This window comes from Neofelis nebulosa, chromosome 8 (genome assembly GCF_028018385.1).
Source record: "Neofelis nebulosa isolate mNeoNeb1 chromosome 8, mNeoNeb1.pri, whole genome shotgun sequence".
In the NCBI taxonomy this organism is placed as follows: domain Eukaryota; kingdom Metazoa; phylum Chordata; class Mammalia; order Carnivora; family Felidae; genus Neofelis; species Neofelis nebulosa.
In genome coordinates, this window is record NC_080789.1 from 76,005,450 (window position 1) to 76,030,912 (window position 25,463).

The window sequence follows — 25,463 nt, forward strand, 5'->3', positions numbered from 1 at the left end:
CTAAAATGGGAAGTAACACTGTGTCATTGTAAATAATTTTCATGCTATTCTTCAAAGGAACTAAACTGCTCATGGGAAGGAGTTAGTTAATTTTTTTGACCCTTTTCCTTCTGCTAAATTTCAATATAAGAGCAGTCAGTCCTAATGGATTTTAATAAAGAATAATATCATTATTGATTTTCAAAATGTAATGTTCCTCTCTAATATGAACTATGAGTTCCTCTCTAATAGTTAGAATAAAGTCCATTTAGGTTTCCGTTAGTACCAGCAGGTAATTTCTGCCTTGTTTCTTCCCTTTTCTTTTTCAGGTAACCTTACTCTCTTTTTTGGTAGAAACAGAAGTTTCATTCCTTGACTATATTAAAGGAGGGTAAGTCGTTCTCTGAAATTGTTTCATTGCTTAAACATTTCTTTCATTGTGTCTAGCAAGTTCTACCACTAGGTAACAGGCAACTGAAATGATCAACTTTAATATAGTCTGATGGCAGCCTTTTTGCACTTGTGTTACAGACTTCAGGAGATAAACACAAAGAGCTATTACTTTGGGGGAAAACTGTAACTTTCCTTTGACCAAGAGAAAAAATTTCATTGTGTTAATAGTAGTTGCAGATAAAGCTATTATATGTACTTTCAGAGAGTATTTTCACTTGCCTAACATATGGGACTTTTTATATGCACTTTTTATTATTTTTGAGATAGAAGAAAAGCTTAAGGGCTTGTTGTAAGTGTATATTTGAGCTCCAGAATATTAAAGAATGTATCATGTCATAAAATCATAATGCAGAAATGAACGGTGAATAGTTACTTAGTTGCTCCCTACACTTCCAGGCAAGAATACATTTCAGAAAAAAAAAAAAAAATGTTCTTGCAACCTTTCTTGAAATGTTTCAGAGTCCAAACAGGGTCTGTGTTGGTAATATATTATGGATTCTTATACCCTAGTGAATGGGGAGGGTTATTTTTTCCATTTTGTTCCTATTTTTAACCTAGTTGTCCCTGTTTTTTTAGGGACAAGCATCCCCAGAGATAGAATACAATCATTCATTACCATACCATCTAAAATGTCCACGTATTATAATTTATTTGCTATTACTTACATTTACAACATACAAAAATGGTGAGAGGTAAATTTGAATGTGTTTAGTAACTTCATGACAAATAATAGCAGCCAGAGACAACACACTTATAAACCTCTTCCTAATTATGATTTAGCAATCTTTTTTTTCCTAACACCAGTTCATGGATAGAATGCCATGAGGCGGAGGAAACGGATGAGGAGGCCAAAGGAACAAAGATAGTTGACTAAAAAACAGAGAGCTTGACCTTTTTGCTCTTAGTTAAGGAAACAAACAAAAACCAAAAACTATACTTGCTTAAGTGGAAAACCAATGCTGTATATGGACATCTTGCAATGTGCCACCTGGCTGCACAGACTCAGAAGCTATGGTGGTTGTTTCCATAAAGTTAAAGGAAAATGTACTAAAGTAGAAAAAAAATGTTTGCTGTTAAAGAAAACCTTCAAGAGTGAGCCTGTGAATAAGGAGAAAGGAGATGGATCTTTATTTAGCTTTACAAACCAGAAGGACAGCCAAACTCAATTGGTGTGCTTGTCCAAAAAGGATGAGAGGAGGTGGTGTTTTTAAAGCTTCAAACCACAATGAGGGAGAAATTTCAGTTGGTATCATTTGCTCAGTGATTGGTTGGCCTCTTTTGCTCAGTATTGTGGGTTGGGGGGAAGTTTTCTAGGTGTCTAAACCTCAAAATGATTATCCTGATTCTAGTAAGTGACTGTTCTGTGACCTCCAACTGGTGACAGTTGCAAGATGGACTCAGAGTTGTCAACTGTTCCTTCACTCCTTTTCCTCTTCATTTCCCCTTTTTGATCACTGGTGTATGAAACATCACCATGGTCAATTATGGTGGGGGAAACTCATTATGGTAGAGTTCCTTGTTGCCCAGGTGCTTGTCTGCTTGGTTCTATCCAGTCCTTCATAGGGGGCATAGGGATATACATTGGAGCAGTATACACAGAAGCTTAAGTCATCATAATTAGCTTGGGAGTGGAAGAGGAGAAGAGAGGCACTTCTGGAAACAAACAAAACATATTTTATATAGCAACCAGATATTTAATCCAAACATTAATAGTCTCATTCAGTATTGTAGTCCAGGTTTAAAGATATTTCCAATTTTGTTAGGCAACCAACTAAAGAGATTGAATGACGGTAGGTAGCTTTTAATATGTTGGAGGTGGGTTTGTTGATATTGTGAAGCCAAGAGCCCTGTGTGAATTTTTTTTTTTTTAATTTCTAATTCCATGTTGAACAAAGTATTTACCCAGGAATAACAAGAGATATTAGCAACAGCACAGACACCCCCTTGTTCTACCAACCAGTAGTCAAGTGCTATTTGATTGTCTAGGACTACTGAAGCAAGAGAGTCCCAGGATCATTGTAAATTTTGTAGGGCTGAACCAGTTTCGTGGGATAATTCCTATAGAACATTTGTGAGATTACATTGGGTGGGTTTGTGATAAGAAAATCCTCCCCAGGGGGCCAGCATGCCTATAGCCAGACCAAATCCAACAACTATTATACCTAAAGTCCTTTGGGTTCTATTAGGGGTAGGGTTGTGGGTAGGGTAGACAGATTGGGTTATATGAATCCTAGCGTACAGTGTCCAGTGACCCAGGTATTGTTAATGCTTTTGAAGGCTAAGGCTTGGTTAGTTCTTCCATAAGGGTTTCCCATATAAGGACAGATAATTAAGAGGGCTGCCACAGATAAAAATACACCCTTCAAAACCACACCAAGATTCAGTTGCTCATGTTTTATTGTTCAGAGTGGTGCTTTTGATAATGGGGAAGGAAAAATTGGCACAGAAGGAAGATAGGGGTCCTGCAACATAAGGTTTGTGGAGATCACAGTAAGGATAGAATTTGGGATTAGTTTGATTATAGCAAAACCTCTTACATATATTCCACTGATGAGACTTTCTATATGTCATTCCCTGGGAAATCACTGGACCCAAGTATTGATAGTAAGTTTCATCATTTGTCTTTTGTTCTGCAATGACCTGGTGGAGGGGAGTAGCATTAGGGGACGTGGATAAAATATGGTTGTAGCTTGATAGATTATAGTGATCAGTGACTGCAAAAGTGAGATTTACATCTGTAGAAACCAGACTAGGTCCCAGGTGGACATATCTTATTTAAGAAGTGAAATTGTGTACAGGAGTAATGTCAAAACAAGGAAAGGTGGTTAAAGCAAATGGGGTTAGGGTACCTTTGAGAGAGTGAGGGGGAACAATTATATTTGACTAGAGGTGTTGTGCATGATCTTAATGATCATTATCTGTGGGACAATCTTCTTGAACCAAGGGGAGTTAATAGAGAGTATTTTTGTATTTGGTTGGGGTGTTGTGTGGGTTATAATAACATACCCAACAATTTTTAGGGGGTATGTTTGGGACATGGGCTATGTTTGGGAAGGCTTAACAATGATATTAGTATTCCAATCACAGGGGTTCTCTCTTTGATAGAACATAGTAATACGGATATTGTTAACTGGTTTTTCTTCTTGAATTTGTATAGGAGTTGAGAACAAAGGGTAGGGACTATAGGACTAAGTCTTATTAAAGCCTGAGGGTCATTAAGGAAGTCTCCATTTAAGAACTCAAGCCACAGGAAGAGCTAAGGGTCATAAAACTTCAAGCCAGTCTTGGGAGGGGGCAATAGAACAGTGATGAAAATGAGACAAAAGGGGAAAAAATAAGAACTAAAGTAAAAGTAGAGTTCTGGATTGGTGCTGGATCTCGGGTTTCAGTTATTTCATTGGATATTGTCTGTTTCAGTTCTGGGTCTTGGGATATCTTCTGGAAGGGGAGTGGCTCACCAGTTGTTTTCAGGATCTGGAGTCCTTTTTAAATGAGAAATGTGAATCCATGAGTTGGGCCCTGGTAGCTTTGTTGCACACGAGTTGGTTAGCAATACCTAATAAGGTCCTATTTTGGCGGTGGAGAATCTTTAAGTTGATGTCTCTTCAAGTATACTGGATCTCCAGGCTTAAGGTCATGAGTATTTTCTTCATCTCCCAGGAACATTCTGTAAAATGAATCTTTAACAAGTTTGGCCTTTTCATATGTATTCTGCAGAAGTCCCTTACAGTACTGGAGAATTTCTCCTTGTAACAAAGTGGAGGGCAAGTGACCCTTGATTAGGTTCATAGGATGCCTAGTGATGATTTGGAATGGAAACAATTGAGCTTTTCCAGTATGGCTAGATTTTAGATAAAAGGACAAGAGGCAGGGTTTGGGACCGGGTTTTTTTTTTTGTTTTGTTTTGTTTTTCAAATGTTTATTTATTCTGTGAGAGAGAGAGAGAGAGAGAGAGAGAGAGAGAGAGAGAGAGAGAGACAGAACTGGGGTTGGAGCAGAGAGAGAGGGAGACACAGAACCTGAAGCAGCTGTGCGCTGTCAGCACAGAGCCTGGTGCAGGGCTCAAACCCAGGAACCGCGAGATCATGACCTGAGGTGAAGTCGGACACTCAACCAACTGAGCCTCCCAGATGTCCCTGGCCAATTGAGTTTTGATTATGCCATTAGTTTGTTCAATTAATCCTGAGGGGTGAGGATGGTAGATGCAATGAAAATGTTGAAAGATGGATTAGATTTTGCAGATCTTAAAAAAAAACAACAAAAAAAACCACCGATTTTGCAGATCTCTTAGACAATTTGACCAGTAAAATGGGTTACTTGATCACTATGTAGCTGTCAAGAAATACCCCAATGGGGAATGATTTTTTTTCTAATAGGTTTTTGGCCACTGCTTTAGCTGTTGCCTGCCTACAAAGAAATGCCTTGATCCAGTGAGAAAACTTACAGATCATTACCAATATATATTTATATTTGATAAATGGGAAAAGCTGGATGAAATCAATTTGCAAGATGTCAAATGGCCCACTGAGAATTGACCTAAAGCAGCATGATATGGTTCTGCAGGATTGTGCAAGGGGAAAATTTTTGAAATATTTGTTGGGTAACAGTTGGAGATGGTTTCCGATACTGCTGTTGTGCCCACTGGACAATTTTACTTGTGCCCTAATGTGCCATATTTTGGATAAATTTTTAAAGGAGCTCTTTGGGCTCTTTTTAGTAGTTCAGGTTTGTTATTTGGTCCCACCCAAAGGTTGTTTTGGAGAAGTTCTCATAGGAGCCTTGTTTCATCCATTTCTCCTTTACATCTTCAGTCATGTTTTGTTGAGTTTGTTTTAAGTAATTTGGGTTAAGGGAATGAAGGTCATACAGATGGTTGTTTGTAAATCAGAAGTTTGAAGCACCACATTTTTGGCAGCCTGGTTAGCATGATTGCCCTTGGCTTCAGGGATATCAAAGTTGAAATGAGCTTGAATTTTTATAATAGCTAAGCCTAAAAGGGAAAGAGAATGGTGTCAAGGCAGTTTTCATATATAAGTTTTGTTTTTATGGATTGGCCAGAGGATGTTAGAAACTCTCACTGTTTCTGGAGCATACCAAAATCATGGGCAACCCCAAAAACATATCTGCTCCATAGACAGTGAGAGCTTTATTTATTGCCAATTGGCATACTCTTGTTAGAGCATGTAATTTAGCTTATTGGGCCTAATGAGCCTGGGGCAAGGAGCCTGCTTTGATCTTTTTTTCAGTGGATACTGCAGAGTATCCTGCACTGTATTTTCCTTGACCATTTTTAATGTAAGATCCATCAATAAACCAAGTAGAGTGTGGATTTGGTAGGAGAAATTTATGAAGGTCTAATTGAGTAGTAAGTAATGAGTCAGTTACAAGGATGCAAATGAATTCAGTTGAATCTTTGAGGGGTAAGGGAAGTCAGGTAGCAGATTGAGAAGAGGACCAGAGTGTGGAATGATTGGAAAGGATAGATGGACTGGCGGATTGATGTTTGGTGTGGTGGGAATCTAAGAGTTTTTTTTTTTTTTCCAAATGTTTATTTTTTTTTATTATTTATTTTGAGGGAGGGGTGGGAGGGGCAGAGGGAAAGGGAAAGAGAGAATGCTAAGCAGGCTGTGCTCTCAGCATGGACCTGACACAGGGCTTGATTTCATGACCACTAGATCATGACCTTAGTGGATATCAAGAGTAGAACACTTCACTGACTGAGCCACTCAGGCTCCCCTAAGAGAGTTTTAACTCTATGTGGGACTAATATCTATAGGGGAGAATTTAGTACGGTTGTTTTTTGTTTGTTTGTTTGTTTGTTTGTTTGTTTGGTGGCAGTAAGGAGTATGAAGGTGCCTGCTAGGGCATGGAGGCAGGGAGGTAATCCTTTGGCCAAAGGGCCTGATTAAAGTCTGCAATACCCTGTAAAGTCTGTGGGGCATTGTTGGCCTCCATACCTTTGGGTCAGGATTCCCAAGGTGTTACCAGAAAGTTCATGGACTAAAAGGAAGGGCCTGTTGGTAATTAGCGTATCCTAGAGTTGGGGAAGAGATGAGCTGTTTTTTTTAAAGGTATGAAGGCATCACAGGTCTCTTGAGGCCATGGGTTAGGGTCTAGAGGGTTGCAGTCAGGAGAGCATATGAGGGAATATTAGGAATCCAAAGGTGATAGGATCCAGTAAGACCCAGGAAACCTCATTATTGTCTTTTAGTCTGGGGTTGAGGGAATCGCGTGATGGTAGTTCCGTCTGGTTCTATTTTTAGCCCAACCGGTGTTAAAAGGTGGACTAGGAATTTGACAGAGACAGAGCAGAATTGTAATTTATCTGTAGATACTTTGTGTCCTTTGTTGGCTAATTGTTGGAGAAGATACTTCATGTCAATGAGAGAGGCCTTTAGGGTGGGGGGGGGCATAAAATTGTTTATATATTGTAATAGTACAGATTTCCCAGGGAAATCAAAATCTTTCAAGTCAGCATGGAGGATTTGAGAGAAATAGGGCTTTTTTGATATGTCCCTGGGGTAGGGCTGTGCAAGTGTATTGTTGATTGTTCCATGTAAAAGCAAAAGGATAATGACTTTGGGGGTCCATGAGGATGTTGAAAAGGGCACTGCATAGGTCAATAACAGAAAAAGTAGTTGTTTTGGTGGGTATGTTAGAAAGGAGAGTGGAGAGGTCAGGAACAGTAGGGTGATGGGTTGTAGTGTTAACTGCCCTAAGGTCCTGAACAAAATGCCATCCTCTATTATGGGATTTTTAACTGAAAAAATGGGAGTATTGCAAGATTTCATACTGGGCATGACCAATCCTTAGTTGATAAGGTCTTGAATAATATGAGTTATTCTTTTAATGGCCATAAGGCTTGACAAGTACTGCTTAATATTAGATAAGGACTTTGGTGGATCAATTTGAATGGTTATTGGGGAAGCTGAAATTATGTGTCCTATATTGGTAGAGGAAGTTGCCCATAACTGATCAGGTACCTTTAGGAATGGGAGGGCAGTGGACTGACGGAAGAATAGTATTTGGCAGATAGATAGAATTAGGAATTCTGAAGATTGAGACGGCAGATCTAAAAATATTTCCTTTTTCCTTTTTGTGGCTGATTAGTCACCCCGATCATGGTAAATACTTTTCTACTCCAAGGAAGGGGATTGGAAAATAGAAAGGGATTGAAGACTGACTAAATTATTCCAGAGTCTATGAGAATGAAATGGTCTTCATTTTGAATCATTATAGGAATTTCTCCTGTGGTGTTTGCTAGGAGAAAGGGAAAAATCCCCTTTGTCCTCAGAGCATCCCTAATCTGATAAGGGAATTGTGTTTTAGATTTGTGGATTCTATTGGAGGAATCTTTTGTATTTCAGGCTTTCCTTGTTGAAATGTCTAGGTGTTTTGCAAAAGAAAAAGGGTTGTATCAGTTGAGCTGGATGTTTTAACTTGTGGCATGGATTTGGGGTTTGCTATTTGTAAAGCCATAAACTTCATCATTTGTTTTTGACAGCTCAAAAGTCTATTCACTCACCTTTCTTTTTCTCCTTTGACAGCTTTTGCCAGTCTTTTAGCAGTGGTTGCAAGGGTAAAGGAGTTTTGGTCTGCGAGTTGGCGTCATTTTATTTGACCAGAGTTGAGACTGAATCAAAGAGGCCCTCTGGAAACATTGAATTAAACAACTCGGTTGCCCTTTTATCCAGTCTAGGGATTCCAGAATCAGACAAATTTTGTTTTGAATTATCAAAAAGCTCTGAAACAGGTTCTTCCTTTTTTTGAGTCGTTTTTTGTATTGCCTTCTAATTTGTTGGAAGTGGCCACATATAGGGAATCACATTGATTAAATTTGCAGCTATTTTTTTTTAACTTTTTTTAACTTTTAGAAGGTTTTTCTAGGGTTTCATTATAAGGAAGTTTAAAATCCCATAGGGAATCTTCCCATCCAGATTTATCCATCCATTCTTGGGCCTGTGTAGGTCCAACAAAGCATGCATACTAGTTGGTAAAGGTCAGGAGAACCTAGAATGTAGGCACTGATAGTCAATGTTAGTTGTCAAGTAAACTGTTCTGAATTTTGGGGTGGATGTAGGAAATTTTGAAAGATTTAGAAGTTCTGTTTTGGACCAGGGGGGTGAAAGAAAGTACCCGACTATCAGAACTAGGGCCAATAACTCCGACTTTGACTTTAAAGAGGCTATGATGAAATCATTGGTTCATTTAGAAGCTTCTGAGTACCAATTAAAATAGACTTCCTATTGATGTTGTGAAGTAGGATAGTTTTGCTTCTAGAGTTCTGCTCTTACATATACCAATTTAGGGACAGCAAAGGTGCCCCAACGAGGCCAGTGAGGTTTTAAACCATCTTCAGTAATTTGAACCCAGGTTGAGACAAATGTACAGCTCCCTGGGCTATGGTTTTTATACATAAGACCAGCGGAGGGGCTAGATGACAGCAGATCAGCAAGAGCTCTTTCTGAGAGATTGGTACCCATTTTATACTGGAATAATCCCTGCGTGAATTGTTAGCAGTTCTGAAGTGAGGAAATTTCCTGAAAGAAAAGTCTCCTGACCTCTTCCAAGGTTGGAGATGTGAGAAGACTGTACCTTAATCACCTCCTGGGATTATAGAAGCCACAGGAAGAGAAGCAACAAGGGGCTTCCATGTATACTTTGGCAGGTCCAGAGGTTCATAGGAGGTACCTAGGAGGTTGCTTCACATCCCATCCTCATCGCCCATTGCTAAAGAACTTCAGGAATGAACCTATGAGCAACGAAAAAGACAAATCTTTATTTAGGTTTGCAAAAGGACAACCCAACACAGTTGGTGTGCCTATCTGAAGAGATCAAGGGAAGGTGGTGTTTTTAGAGTTTAAAACTGCAGTGATGGAGAAATTTCAGATTGCTCAGTGATTCGTTGACCTCTTTTGTTCAATATTGTGGGACAGGTCAGGAAACTTTCTAGATATCTGAACCTCAAGATGTTTATCATGCATATAGGAAATAGCTGCTCTTCCAAGAACTCTACAATAGGCAGAAGTTGCAAGATGGAGTCAGAACTGTCAACCTCTCCCTGGCCCCTTTCTCCCTCATTGCCAACTCTCCTTAGTATTCCAATGTCTATGCATATTTTTATCTTTAGAAGATGGAAAATGGACAGTTGAATTGGTCATAAAAAATAGATTCTTGTAGGGCCGCCTGAGTGGCTCAGTTGAGCGTCTGACTTTGGCTCAGATCATGATCTCATGGTTCATGAATGTGAGCCCCACATCAGGCTCGCTGCTGTCAGCACAGAGCCTGGAACCTGCTTCAGATTCCCTGTCCCCCTCTTTCTCTGGCCCTCCCCCCCCCCTTAAGTAAAACATTAAAAATAGATTCCTGGGTCACCTGGGTGGCTCATTTGGTTGAGCATCCAACTTCGGCTCAGGTCATGAGCTAATAGTTCGTGGATTCAAAACCTGCGTCAGGCTCTGTGCTGATAACTCAGAGCCTGGAGCCTGCTTTGGATTTTGTGTCTCCTTCTCTCTCTCTCTCTCAAAAATAAAATAAACATTAAAAAAATAGATTCCTGGGGTGCCTGGGCGGCTCAGTCGGTTGAGTGTCTGACTTCAGTTCAGGTCATAATCTCACAGTTTGTGAGTTCAAGCCCTGCGGCGGGCTCTGTGCTGACAGCTTGGAGCCTGGAGCCTGTTTTGGATTCTGTGTCTCTCCTTCTCTCTGCCCCTCCCATGCTCATGCTCTGTCTCTCTCTCTCTCTCAATAATAAATAAATGTTATTAAAAAAAATAGATTCCTGTCTAAGTAAACACCTTAGGAGCTATAAATAATAGTTGATAAAAAAAAAAAAAAGATGGTAAAACAATGGACATTCCTTAACATTCTCTTTATAAGATTTTTAAAAAAGTGCTTGCTATATCTGGCTATAATTAGTGTGTTGAAATAATGATCAGAAGCTTTAAGTGTGAAAATTTCCTTTTGGTTTTTGTTTTGTTTTCTTTTACTTTGTGACCACGTGAAATGTGTATTTATATGAAAGAAACACCCTGTATGTTTTGTCAGCAGTGCCAATCTAGTAATAGTTTGATGTGAGTCTACTAGTAAAAGACATTTTCAAAATCTGTTACCAATAAATCTCTTATTGGTTGTGCATATTCTCCTTTTGAGGATCCTTAGGACTAATTACGCCAAATAGGTTTTCTACAGTATCTAGAGCAATGATGGTCTTGACTATATCATGTTATCACATTTTTCTGCTGCTTATAACCTCCAAGATTCTTTTTTTTCTTTTTTGACTTACACACTTCCTACGTATAGGAAGTGTGTTCTGGAAGAAACACTAGTGACGTTTTTTTGCCAGATGTCTGTATATAAATGGAGTCCCAACCTATGAGGTACACTTTGTTCTAATCATATCTTCCTGTCTTCTAATTCTTCCTTTATTTATTTTTTTTTAATTTTTTTTAACGTTTATTTATTTTTGAAACAGAGAGAGACAGAGCATGAACAGGGGAGGGGCAGAGAGAGAGGGAGACACAGAACCGGAAGCAGGCTCCAGGCTCTGAGCCATCAGCCCAGAGCCCGACGCGGGGCTCAAACTCACGGACTGTGAGATCGTGACCTGAGCTGAAGTCGGACGCTTAACCGACTGAGCCACCCAGGCGCCCCTAATTCTTCCTTTATAAGAATCCATTTTTGATTTAAAAATAGGGCCAGGGAAAATAAAGGTTGAATTTCAATCTAACTGGACTTATATTACTTTATATGTGGATATATTCAGAACATAAACAGAACATAACAATGTTACTTACATATAATGTGTTATCTTCATATGTAGGTATATATATTAAATGTATTATCTTTTAAATATATTGCAATTACACACTTACCTATTATCATTATTTGTAATATGTATAATATAGAATTGTTAATATGCTGTTTCTTTTGATGATGAAATGCACATCAATAGACAAAATAATTATCGTAGTCTGTCTTTATGTGTCTTTGCTCTTAAGGACTTGTTAAGCAATTGAGTAAAGAATTTAAATTCTGATTTTTATTAATGATACCATGAGGTGGTTTATCATGACACTCCTCATGACATATAATGGCAGACAAATAATTTCATATAGCCAAGTTTCAGTTTCCTACAGTTCACATGAGTCTCTAGTTCTATAGTTTATCTGTGAAATGATGGCATTCAACTAGATTTTCCAGCTCTTTCATGGCCTTAATGATACTTATTTTCCAGTTCTCTGAAGTTATTGTTTATATTCTTACAGAAGACTTACTCTAACCTATCAACTTACTACACAATGTAATTTGTATATAATAATAGCTAGCATCTTCTCCCTACTTATGTGTCAAGCCAGAGCTAAATGCCTCATGGGAATTAACTTTAGTCATCTTTCCATTGGTCTCTTTCCCCTGGTGCTCACCTACTTTCTCCTCTTTCTTTCATGAGTAATATTTTCATTGATAATTTTCTCTTTTTCCAAAAATCATTAAAAAGAAGCTCATTTACTTAACTTTTAGTCTGTATGTATGTAATATTTATGATCTAATTGATGTCAGTCAAAAATACAGTTTAATTTACCTAGCCTAATGGAAGGTGATTGCTTAGCATGCGGAATATCTAAGAATTTTATTATTAGATATTTATGAAGATTTAAACTTCATTTAACTGTGAGTTATGGGGATTGATCAGAGTACTTACTTCATAGAATGCCTGATGGGTTCTGATTATAAGAAATGAAGGGTAAAGTTTCATGTTCCTAGCTTTCTTAAAAATTTCTGTTGGTATGAAAATAACAAATTATAGCAATTTGAGAGGAAAACACCAATATGAAAACCAAGGTGGAAGTATAGCTACAAATATCTAATCTAAATATTCAGTACATTATTTTTATTTTTGTTGATAAATTTCTGTCATTTTTTTTTTCCACCTGTTTAGACATCGAAACATTTTGGCTTTCTACTCTTGCTATTAAGAAACTCAATAATCTACTCAAGTAGATAAATGCACTGCAGTGAAGGGAAGTCATGTAAAAAACAGACACATAACTACAAAAAATTTCTGAATAATAGTAACATGGAATATAATGAGCTGCATTCATTTGAAATTAGGAAAATTATAGGGGCGACTGGGTGGCGCAGTCGGTTAAGCGTCCGACTTCAGCCAGGTCACGATCTCGCGGTCCGTGAGTTCGAGCCCCGCATCAGGGTCTGGGCTGATGGCTCGGAGCCTGGAGCCTGTTTCCGATTCTGTGTCTCCCTCTCTCTCTGCCCCTCCCCCGTTCATGCTCTGTCTCTCTCTGTCCCAAAAATAAATAAAAAAACATTGAAAAAAAAATTTAAAAAAAAAAAAAATAAAATAAAATAAAATAAAATAAAATAAATTAGGAAAATTATAATAATTGACAATTATGTATAGTTTCAGTAAGTGGCTACTGACTTTTGCGAACATCAGTCAGAATTTCTTACAACTTAAAGTCTTAAAATTGTTAAATACTTTGGTTTTATTTCATATTCTTTATTATTTTTTTTTCAAAAATGAAATTCTTCTTTTTTTCTTATTTTATTAGTGTTTTATATTCAGGTTTGGGGGAAAGAAGTATTATGTCTCCCAAATTTTAGGCATAAAAATATTTGTGTTTTGCATTATAAACATAAAGTGTGAATGGTAAAAAGGAAAATTAGGTAAAATGAACATAATTTAGTATGAAGCTAGATCCTCTGTAATCATACCTTCTAGAGATGATCATAGTTAGATATTTGTGTGCACAATATTCTATAATGTATATTTTGTTCATTTAAATATATTGTGTATATGTATATATCCTTGTCAGTACTTAATCTACTTTATTTTAAGTTTTCCATTATATGGATGTACATAATTTAGTCTAAAATTTTTCTGTGATTGGGGCGCCTGGTTGGCTCAGATGGTTAAGCCTCTGACTTTGACTCAGGTCATGATCTCGCAGTCCATGAGGTCTAGCCCTGCACTGGGCTTGGTGCTGACAGTTCAGAGCCTGGAGCCTGTTTAGGACTCTGTGTCTCCATCTCTCTCTGCCCCTCCCCACTGGCACTCTGTCTCTGTCTCAAAAATAAACGTTAAATTTTTTTTTTTTTTAATTTTCATGATATACACTTCAGTTGCATCCGTTTTATTTTCTTGTTATAAACAAGGCTGCAATGTTAAAATCCTGGTGCAAACTTTTTATGTACGTTACTAAGCATATCTACAGGGACGTTTCCTAGGAAGAATGTTGTTCAATGAAATGGAATGTATATTTTATAGTTTGTTAGATATTTCTAAATTGTGTTGCTGAAAGGGTAGCAGTAATAATCATTTACACTCCGAACACTTTCATTTGTATGTGAAAGTTTACTATATCCTTACCCAATAGTGCCACTCCTTTTTTATTTTTGATGAATTGATAATGTTATAAGTCATTGTCAATTTTTTTTTTTTTTAGAGAGAGAGAAAGAACAAGCAGGGGGAGGGGGCAGAGGGAGAGAGAGAGAGACAGAGAGAGAACCTGAAGCAGGCTCCATGCTCAGTGCAAAGCCCAATATGATGCTTGATACCACAACCCTGGGATCGTGACCTGAGCTGAAATCAAGAGTCAGATGCTCAGCTGACTGAGCTGAGTCAGTTTTTATCCATGAAACCTCTGTTTATTAGCTCTTGTGATGTCTTTTGTAAAAGCTCATGTCTTTGGAAACCCAAGTTTCAACCCTCCCCCCCCCCATTTTTTGTTGTTGTTGTTGTTGTTGTTGTTGTTGTTGTTGTTGTTGTTTTGCTTTTCCTCTGCTGCTTCTTCCACCATTCTACCTAAAAGATTTAGTATTTTCAACTGAAGACAGAAGACAGAAAGGTAGCCGAAAGCTACATCCTTTAACTGTGGTCAAGTCTTCAGCTGAACTTCCCCAGTATTCACATCTTCTTAGTCTTTGATTGAACTCCTCTTCAGCATACATCTCATAAGACTCTTCTTAATTTAGCCATCTGTTCTTCCCTTTTATCCTGTGATTACACTGAAGAACAATGAAATAAGCTGGCACTTTAGGCTGCAATCAGCCAAGCAACCCAAAGTAGTATTTTGGAGGTCATATTAGTACATTTGAAGATTTGTGGAATTATCAAGGTTAGCTTTTTTGAAGAGCTACTATGCCATCTTTCCAAGTAAGTATGATATTTCTGAAGTGATTGGAACAAAGTGTTCAATTCCACTTTGTTTTTATAATGAACTGTAGTAATTACTCACTTTTAACTTGCAGGAACATGGCAATAGTTGTTACAGGTGTTTGTGGATTGTTTTATGGCTGACTTGGGTTAGCATCATTGTTGCTAATTTGGGTGGTATCAGTTCAGGGGCCTATTCATATTTTTTCTAATCTAGGAGAAACTCTTGTTAATTTATGATTATGCTGAACTTTAGTTGACAAGTAAAGCTAGAGGTCTTCAAAAAAGTTAAAAAATCATCATATACAATATGAGTAACAGTTGGTATTCTGGCTGGCTCTGGGCTATCCAAAATAAAGTTAGTTGAGATTTTCCTGCATTTATTTTGTGCTCTGCATTAATTTTGTAAAATATTTCCCTTGCATGTGTAGGAGCATGAGAAAAGCAAAAGATGGCAAACAGGTGACCGATGTGGAATAACAGCTTGTGATTAAACTCTTAGAAAGGAATTCTTGAATTTCCTTTTAAAATTTCGTCTCTCTTCTTGTGTCAGCTCACAAAAAATAATTCAATAGAAAATTATAAGAACATTATTTGTTTTCTCATGAATCTAAGTAGAAATTATGCAGAGTTAAGAATGAACACATTTAAATACTAAACAAAATTATTTTCATAGTCCTTTAATATTTTCCTATTCAAAGGAACATGATAGCCTAATTTTTAGTATTGGGTGTTCTAGGTTTCCATTGCTTTTGTTGTTATTGATGTAGATATTTACATGAAAATATAACCCTGATTGTTTGTGAAGCCATACTTTCATTCACAATCTCAGTTCCTCAAATATTCTGTTTAGCTGTGATAGGTTTATGGATTCAGCCACACAGTGAGCATATGAGACCGATGCATTCTAAATCAGCCAATATTTATGCACATATTCTCTGAAATAAAAATCTGATTTTTAGAACTTGTTTTTGGTGAAACAGTCCTGTGCTTTTCCTGGAGCATGAGACATATTCTATGACTTGAGGTCATAGAGAGGTTTATTTTCTAAGTACAAGACTAATATCTATAAAGGAGGTCTCACTGTAGAGTAATAAAAACTGCCTCTTTTGGATTGTTGAATATGAGGTCATTTTTTTAAAATTATACTCTGTACATTTATCCCAGTAGTTATTTTATTGTTTACTTATTAAGAAATCATTTTAAATATTAAAAATCTGATATAATTAGCAACTAAAGATATTTATTCAGGAATCTCTAATCTATGGCTTTGAATACCCAATAACTAATAAGGACAATGTGAGATTCATATAAAGTCACAACTGCTCTGAAATCTGAGATTCTGCTTTAGGGTAGCATTATCATTATTACAATTATTATCTGTGAAATGTGTTTATTGACTTCTACAGATCTGTAAAATACATATTTCTATATTTCCAATGGATCACACTATAACTATCTCAGGGTAGAATCATAAATATTAATTTGGTTTTGTCTGCCCTTCAGTCCTCTATGTGTCTGAAGTCTTCATGAAACTCTTCACTCCGCCAGTAACATGACCAAGAACAAATATCTATAAAGTTTTCCATATCTCTTTGACTGGCAGATGAAGGAGGAAAACAGATCACAAATTCTGCATCTGAGTCTAAAATTCATGTTCACATGCCATTCATGTCAACGTTCAATCCTAGTCCATGCTTTATTAGACTATTAAATGTATTAGAAACTTGCAGGACTACAGACTGTCTTTTTCTTCCTCTGACGAAAGCCCAAACTCTCAACCAACCTCCCATGAGCTACAAAAGTCCCTACCACTTATATGGAGCGCTCACTAGTTTTGTTGGGTGTCATTTTAATTTGTCTGTTTATATGATTTATCTTCTCAAGGAGTTTGGCAATTTTAAAATATTTTTAATAGAGCTAAACACCAAGTAACCACTGAATAAATCCACATTAGTGAGAAAGCTATTTTAACCCTGTCTTTCTACTCTTTTTTCCCCCAAATCTCTTAGCATAATGAAACGTTATAAACAAATACGACTTAAAAAAATTTTTTTTCAATGTTTTTTATTTATTTTTGGGACAGAGAGAGATAGAGCATGAACGGGGGAGGGGCAGAGAGAGAGGGAGACACAGAATCGGAAACAGGCTCCAAGCAGTCAGCACAGAGCCCGACGCGGGGCTCGAACTCACGGACTGCGAGATCGTGACCTGGCTGAAGTCGGCCGCTTAACCGACTGCGCCACCCAGGCGCCCCAACAAATACGACTTTTAAACAAAGAGTGTGACAATTCAGTGACCTATGTTATAAACCCCCGTGTCTGTGTCTCTCAGACTTTATCTTCTTTCCACAATGCATTTCACAATCACCAAACAAAACAGATAAATCAGGGTTTCTGGAATAAGAAAAAATGCTTTTTATGTTGCCTCTGCCAGAAATTATCTCAACTTTACTGATATCTGGGTTTGTAGTGACTTCAAGGAAAGACGAGATCAAGATTAAAACCATGGACTGTTTGTTCTCCCTCAGATCTTAGCAGAAAGGGACCATGAGAGAGGGTGATAGGTAAAACACTAAGTGGGATAATTCTGGGAAGGAATTAAAATCATAAGTAAATATTTGACAAAACGTCAGGTCAATTGCAAAGATATGGTTGCTGATAACTGAGGCAGTGCATAGTAGTGATCAAGAATTTAGCTTCTGGCATTAACTGCCTAGTTCAAATTCTAAATCTGTTTCTCATTAGCATAACCTGTTTCCATTTATATGAAATAGGAATAAAAATAATAGTGCATATCTCATGCAGCGGCTATGTGGATTCAGTAGCAGAGAGTTAACCCCAATAAATGCTAGCTACTATTTTTCTGAATAATTTGAACTTGTTTAAATTTCCAATGTGTCCTATCTCATTTGGTCTTCATAATATCACTGGTGGTAATTGTCCTGCTTATCAGAGACATGGAGAGAAAAAGATATATTCAAATTTACAGAGTCAATAAAAGTAATTTTTTATAGTTCACTTCTCTTTGGAGGAATTGCCAAGACATTCCCTACATTCCAATTTCAACCCAAACTCTTGATCCTGATTCTAAAATTTGTCTGAAATTATAAATAAAAAGTTTATATTCTATTTTTAAAAAAGTAAGAAGTCTTTGAGGGGATAAAAAAGCTACCTACCATTATAAGCTAATTTTAAAGGCTAACGTGGGCTTTTGATACTGCTTATTTTAAGGGTGAGTTAAATATCAGTAAGTCCTTATCAACAAGTTCCACAAGGATTTCTATTCCTTAAAAATACTTGAAGCAAGTTCAATGATGTTGTAAAATGTTTGCCTTACTTTTATAAAATTGGGAGCGTTATATTGGATAGGTTGCCTCAGGGCGCACATCTTGCCAGAACATGAAATACTGTAAGTTTTTTTTTTTTTTTCCTAACTAATCCAATTTCTTATTTGAAAACTGAATATCCTTGTCTAGGTTTTTTATAGTGTTTCTTGTTGTGGCACCCAAGTGTTTTATATTCATCAAATCAGTGGAGAGCTAAACCCTGCAACACTGAATGGGGGTAAATCTAATAAAAACAAAGCCATTCTGCCTTCTATAAATACATTCACATAGAATATTATCATCTATAAACTAAACTAACCTAAACTAAGATTTAGAAAATAAACTTTTATGAATATTAAAACTCATAAACTTTGTTTTGGTTAATGCATGATTCTGATTTTTACATGTTTAAATGCATGTTTGAAAAGGCTAGAGATGTCCAGGTACATCTTTTAAGAGTGTGGTTTCATTAACAGCTTATGTTATTTTTCAAATGATTTTTTCAGAGGCATTTATTTCACAGTCCAAGGAAACTGCATGTATGTTTTGTCATGAGAACTAGCACTAAGTTAGCCCAAACATTGACAATGTTTTGTATCAGGCAGTTTCTTAGTTATATTTTATGATCAGAGTATGCACTTCTAGCCACACATTCTCTAACATAGTTCCTCTCTGGTGGGCAGTTGACCTGGTGGGCAGGTTGTGATAGAGTAGGAGAATTTTATCATTTACATTGTTTAGAATTGCTGATTTATGCTGATATTAAAATGTGGACCGAGTATTAGAAGATTAAATTATTGGTTTTAAATCATCTACGGACAATGCACTTCCTACTGTCTACACTGGTTGGGAGTTTATTACCCTATCCTTGATATACCAATGACCAACACTATGAGAAGAAGTAATGAAAAAGAAATATGTGTTAATGTTAAGAGAGAACTGTCTCTTGTGACCCAGCAGAGGAAAGGATTCATATGAACTAGGAGACGATGACATGGATTCTTCAGGAGATTTGTCCTCCAGCATGTAGAGTAATTGTTATAAGCAGGTACTTCAGGGTTTTATTTTTATTAGAGGACTTCTTCAATGTAGCTATTACCTGTTTATCATATGAGAAAGCTGGGGATCAGAGACTTGGTAATCTTGCAGAGGACTCACAACTAGCTAGCTAGTTGTGACTCTGGGTTTCAAGCTCCTCAATCTATGAGTCAAAAGTTCATAGTATTTCTACTAGGGTTCATTACCTCTTCAGCACCTACCTCACATTAAATGGGATGCTGTTGGATAGTGCTTGCATTTTTGTTTGTTTGTTTCTTTGGGGTGATGTTTTATTGTTTATTTTGATTAGGTCAATTGTAAGATATTTTCTAAACTAGCGATTTGAAAAAACTTTGGCCATCTTGTAATACCTTTCTTGATAAGAAGCTCTTTAACTGCAAGACTCTGTGAAGTTGTACTTCAGAACCCTCTTATTGTGTTAAAAAATACTGAACTCAATCTTCAAAGTCTAGAGAAAGCACAAAGGTTTGGTAATTGATGAAAATTGGATTTAGTAAGGATCAAGAATATTAATGTAAATAGTTGAAGAACCACATTGTTTGTCCCATTGCTTTTCATTCTTACTTTTGACATTTTACTGATCCATCAGAAATCCAGACTGTTTGGAAGGATAGAAAAGAAAATAAGGCACGAGTCATAGCTTACAGTTACTTTATGCCAAGGGATTTTGTTGGTACCCATCTGGGAGGTACCCAGATAACACCATTTATAAAAAATCATTTATTTTTGAGAGAGAGTGTGTGTGTGTGTGGGGGGGGGGGTTGCTGAGAGAGTAGGGGACAGAGGATCAGAGGTGCAGTCTGCACTGACAGCACAGAGCCCGATGCGGGGCTTGAACTCATGAACTGTGAGATCATGACCTGAGCTGAAGTCAGAATCTTAACCGACTGAGCCCCCCCAGGCGCCCCCCAGGTAGCACATTTCTACTGTGCTGCAGTTCGGAGTTGGGCACGTTGGGACCTTTGTAGCCGGTATAAAGGAAAGAAAATCTGACATGGGAGAGTCAGGTTCTGAGAAATAACCTGAATCTCTGGTAGGTCCAGAAATTTGATAAGCACTGCGAGCTCCAGTTTTCAAAGAAGTATGCTAACTCAGATCCAAAAAAGCTAGCATCAATAATGGTGATAAGGGGCACCTGGGTGGCTCAGTTGGTTAAGTGTCCAACTCTTGATCTCAGGTCATGATCTCAAGGTTTGTGGATTCGAGCCCCATGTCAGGCTCTGCGCTGACAGTGTGAAGCCTGCTTGGAATCCTCTCTCTCTCTCTCTGTCTCTCTGCCCCTACCCCACTTGTGCTCTCTCTTTCTTTCAAAAATAAATAAATATACTTTAAAATTTTTAAAAAAATATAATGGTGATAATAAGCATCAACTACTTATTGAGTGCCTGCTAAAGGACAGGTGCTTGTCCTCAAAACAACAATTCAAGAAGGTTTTATTATCCTTAACTTAGTATAAATGAGCTGCAGGGAGGTTAAATAGCTTTTGCAAGATCATATTGCAAGTAGGTGAAAGTGTTTATATTTGAATTTACATTTGTGTATCTCAAAGCTTGCCATCATTCTAGATCTCACTTGCTGAGGGCAATTAATCCTTTGACTTGTTTATGGGCACGGGAAGCAGGGATTTTGAAGATGCAGCAAAATTTAGAATCAGGTAATGTTTTTGTTGTTGTAATTGTTAGGTAGTTAAACTACTTTTAAGAAAAAGGGAAAAGCTGATAAAGGAAAGGGTTTAGGCCATGGTGAGCTAGTGGTAAGAAGGGTTGGGCTGGATGATAGTGGTGCCTGAGGCAAGTGAACCAGAGATTCAGGCTAGATTCTAGAACCCAAGAGAGAAAGAGAGTGCATGTCGGTTTATCAAGGCAGAAGCATAGTCTTGGTGCCAGCGTGGTGAGAATAAGAGGAATATTAGAGCTAAGTGGGCATCTCAATTTCATTTAAGCATTCTAAATTCCAACAGCAGGTGAATCAGAACCTGCATTTGTCAAGATTAACTTTAAAATGGAGGATGGCAACAGTTCATCTTTCATATTGATAATGTTCAGTTTGTGTAGCTGAACAGAATTTGAAATTGGGAAAAAAATAAAACGGTCCTGCACACCCCCATCACAGTTGTTTGTTCTCAATAACAAATTCATAATGACAGTTGTAGAAAAGTTGTCCAAGATAGTATTACTGTGTGTGTGTGTGTGTGTGTGTGTGTGCATGCACATGCACACAGATGCATGCATATGTGTCATTTTCTTTGACATACATATATATGCTTGTTTTCTATGGATCTTTGCTGTGCTGGTTAAATCTTCCGTGTTGACATCTGATTTGTCATTTACAGCTTTTGGAAAGGTGGCAGAGTAAAATAAGGACATTTTCCAAGTATATATTTTAGCAGTACTAGGACATAATGCATTGAGAAGTCTTATGAGATGTTACTACTAACTCATGAAATTTGGCAGGCATGCCTTTATTTATACTGTATAATATAATACTCCTATCCAGGTTTCTTGAAATTCTGTTCCTTCTTGTCTGCTTCTAAAATGCAAAATGACAGCTAAAGTAACGCTTCCTAAGCAGAATGTTTCAAGGATTTGTATGTGATCATTTTATGAATATTCTGCCAGGAGTCATCTTGTGCGACTTCAGATGTTTTACTTTGATGCTGATTGATTTTTTTTTTTTTCCAACATTAGGCTTCATGCAATACTAAAGAATGAAAAAGGATAACAGGATTACTGGTGCAGATGTTTTGTTTGGTTTACTTTTATGACACAATTCATTTATCAAAGTCCTCAAGAAATCTGTCTTCTAGCTTAAAGTTATAGTATTGCTAGCAACTTTCTTTAAAATTTTATTAATTAATATTTCCAAAATACATAGAATGTAACACTTGGTATAGCAACTATACATTATAATATGAATGGAAACTTGGGAATCCTGGAAATAAATAAGCTGTTATCCACAGTATATGCACAGTGGAGTTTTAGGTTATGCTGTTGATTATGAATTCTATGATAAACTGCTGTGCTATTTTTGTCATTTTTTTTAATAGTAAAAGCTACAATAGTAAATAAACTCTAGGAATTCAAGGATAGTTTTTGGTTTGCTCCTGTTTTCTTAACATAGTGCTTGGCAATCAGAAGATGCTCTATGAATGTTGAATTGTAGTTTTTTAAATGAATAAACCCAAATGGTATGATAAGAGGCTCCCTCTCTCTTTCTTTTTTCCTTCCTTCTTTTCTTTCTTTCCTTCCTTCCTTTCTTTTTTTTTTTTAAAGTTTTCTCTTCTTTTTTTTTTAATACCTCATTATTTTGGGGCTACCTAACTGGCTTGCTTTTGTAATTTAGTTTATTTAGCTAAAGGTTTTGTTAGCTAGAGGTTTCAGTCAGGTAGTTTAATAATAAATATCTACTCTTTTTTTATTCTTATATACAGTATAGTTCTTTAATAGTCATGCCTTTTCCTTATAGTTTTGCTAGGCACAGCTTTGGCTTTGAAAGGACCATTGTATCTCTGATTACTGAATTTTTTTAAAATCTGCAACTAATGCTTCTAAGAAGTTGGAGGTTATGCTACACATCCTGGGCTCTCCTGGAGAACAGATTAGAAGCAAGCATAAAATGAATGCATTCGATCACCCAATAAATACAGTGAGGTTCCAATATTGGCAAAGCATTGTGCAGACAGTGTTACAAGAGACAGTTGAATCAAGACAAGGTGTCTGTCCCTACAACCTAAGGGAGATTGAATCAAAGACTCGACTCCTAAACTGCCCTTTATAATGTGCTAAAATATATGTTCTTGAAACTCAGAGTTATTTTTCATTTCTAAAGAGGTGTCATTTGAAAAAAATAACATAAAAAGATATTTATACTGATAATTTTGTGATTTATATATTTAACAACATACTTGGTAGATGAGCTAATTTGCCCAAGCACAAGAATGTGCCCTGGCATTCTTATCATAAGGATACTTGTATAGGATCATTTTTGTTTGTAACATAATAATCACTATCTTTTATTGTGTTATTATAGTCAAGCAGTTTATAAATATCTAATTGTAGAAACAGAGTAGTATGTATAGAGTTTATGAATGTGGTCTTTGAAGTTAGATGTGAATTCAGATTTCAATACTGGCATTTATTACTTGTGTCAAAAATTATGAAGTTTGTGAGCATAGAATCCTTGTCTATAAAAGGAGAATAATGGTGTCTTTTAAAAAATATTATGAAATTAGTTGATACAAGCTATGTAAAAGCACATTTTATATGCTTATAGTATATAATGTGTATCTGTAATCCACATTATATATATATATATATATATATATATATATATATATACACACATATAAATATATAGAGATATAATATTTCCTTTAGTTTTTCTGTTAGTTCTTGCTATTATTGCGTGCCAGGCACCTGACCTCTGAGGCACCATGTTTTGAAACATGACTAATGTCAGCAACTGGGTTGCTGGAATTGAAACCCTGTTCTTTCAGATGCAAAAGCTGCACCTTTCTAATACACCATACTACCCTCTATTAACACCATACTACCCTGTATTACAGTCACTTCTCTCCCTTGCACCAGAATGACGAAGCAATGTGCTGATGGTGACTGTTCTTTTCAGTTCCTCAAAGGGATTTATTATCTCAAAATGTTCTCCCAGATGTCTCAAAAACACTCTTTTTCTAAAAGTTTTTAACTCCTTTTGGTTCATACGGGTTAGTGTCATGCTCCAAATTAGCCTATATTCTTAGCCTATAAACCTAATTTCTACTGAAAAAAATTGCTTATAGCTATAAAGAGAATCTATATTAGTTTTATTAAATGCAAAGCACAAAAGGTTGTTCATTCCTTAGGAAAAAAAATGTGGAATATGTTTCAGTACCTGAATAGTCTAGGGATTTGGAAGCTGAATTTGTAGAAAAAAAAGGAAATATTAGTATAATTTATACTCAGAGAACCACAAGGGACCCTATGCTGTAGTACCCATCATCATCATCAACCTCATCACCATCGTCATCATTATATTCGTCATCATCAGCACCATTTAAATAGCAGTTCCAAACTTTGAAGTATTTAATGAGTTGTGCAATATGTCAAAAGTAATTTGTCTCTAAAAATAAGGTGATTTATAGCACTCATGTTTTCAAATGGCTTACTTTTTATATTAAATTATTTTTTAAATTAGGTGTGATTGTATCTTATCCAAGTAATCATCTCATTGTTGCTTATTTGTGGGTTTTTTTCCCCTTGTTTGCTAAGAAAGGGTTAAAATTACATACAGAAAGAGTCAGAGATGTGTATCCAAAAGAGTGAATTTTTTTTTATGAAAATGCTACCTTTTAGGTTTCTATCAGAAAAAAAGGGAAAGAAAACAGAACTAACCCAGTAAAATAATTTTGGGGGACTGTGCTGAAAATTTAAACTATATATAACCAATATCATCTATATAAATATTTATCTATGTCTATAAATTCACACACAGAAGAATACTGATCAGGATCTGAAATGCTTCATTTATGAAGAAAGCAGAAGAAAGTCCTGTGTGTTCAGGATTGTGGAAAGAATTGGTTTAGGAATGATATTATTAGAGATGATTTCAGCTGTGCCACACTTTTAAGGGCATAATAATTCAACAATGACTGCAAGATGGTTTTAAAAGCAAATTGATAGTAAATGCTGGCATTGGAGACTGGCAAATCGTTATTTGCAGTTTGACTTCTTTATTATACGACCCTCACTCAGTTATTGTGTTCCCAAATAGGAGCTATTTTTATTCCTAACACTCGTTTTCATATTTTACAGCTGTATGATTATAAAGGTGTTTTGCCACGCTTTTACCTTGTAAAACTGCCTATCTTGATGCTATCCGGTATATACTATATTTTAAGAAACTTAATGATGCTAAAAAAAAAAAAAATAACACAAATGGAAGTCAAACTCTTTTTTATGAGATTATTTCATTATTAATGATTCTTGTTTACTTGTATTCTAGAACACAAATCAATTTCACAGTGGCTATTGATTTTACAGCATCAAATGGTGAGTATTCTGACTATCCACTAGTAAAAAATATTAGCAATTAATTGAAAGATAGTTATTTTCATGAGTTTAGATATTTGATTCCTACATTTATATCCTTCTGAACTGTTGTTTCATATAAAATTCAGGTAACTTTTCCTTTCTTTTTACTATTATGAAATAGTTCAGGTATACAAATGACTAAAGGGAATGCAAAAAAAAAAAAAAAGGCCTAATAGTCCCATTCAAATTTATTAAATATTGAAGTATTATAATTTTTATTTCACATATTTTTTTTAAAAATTCAGATCTAGTTAAGCCCATGGTGTGCTCTGTCCCACTCCTTCCTTCATCTTGATACATAACTATACTGTTGAAGTGTGTTGAATTATCCTCATTTTATAGTACCTTAAGTACCTGTACTTTATGCAACTCTCTTTGTTTTTAC

At 36.3% G+C, this 25,463-nt stretch overlaps 1 protein-coding gene across 2 annotated transcripts in view; it reads left to right on the forward strand.

Moving 5' to 3' along the window:
• The window catches only part of CPNE8 (copine 8), a 227,624-nt gene that overhangs the window by 149,837 nt on the left and 52,324 nt on the right, over positions 1-25,463 (forward strand). For both annotated transcript variants that reach the window (XM_058743122.1, XM_058743121.1), the window contains exons 13-14: positions 309-370; positions 24,990-25,036. In XM_058743122.1, the coding sequence (XP_058599105.1) occupies positions 309-370; positions 24,990-25,036 (109 nt within the window). The remainder of the gene's footprint in view (positions 1-308; positions 371-24,989; positions 25,037-25,463) is intronic.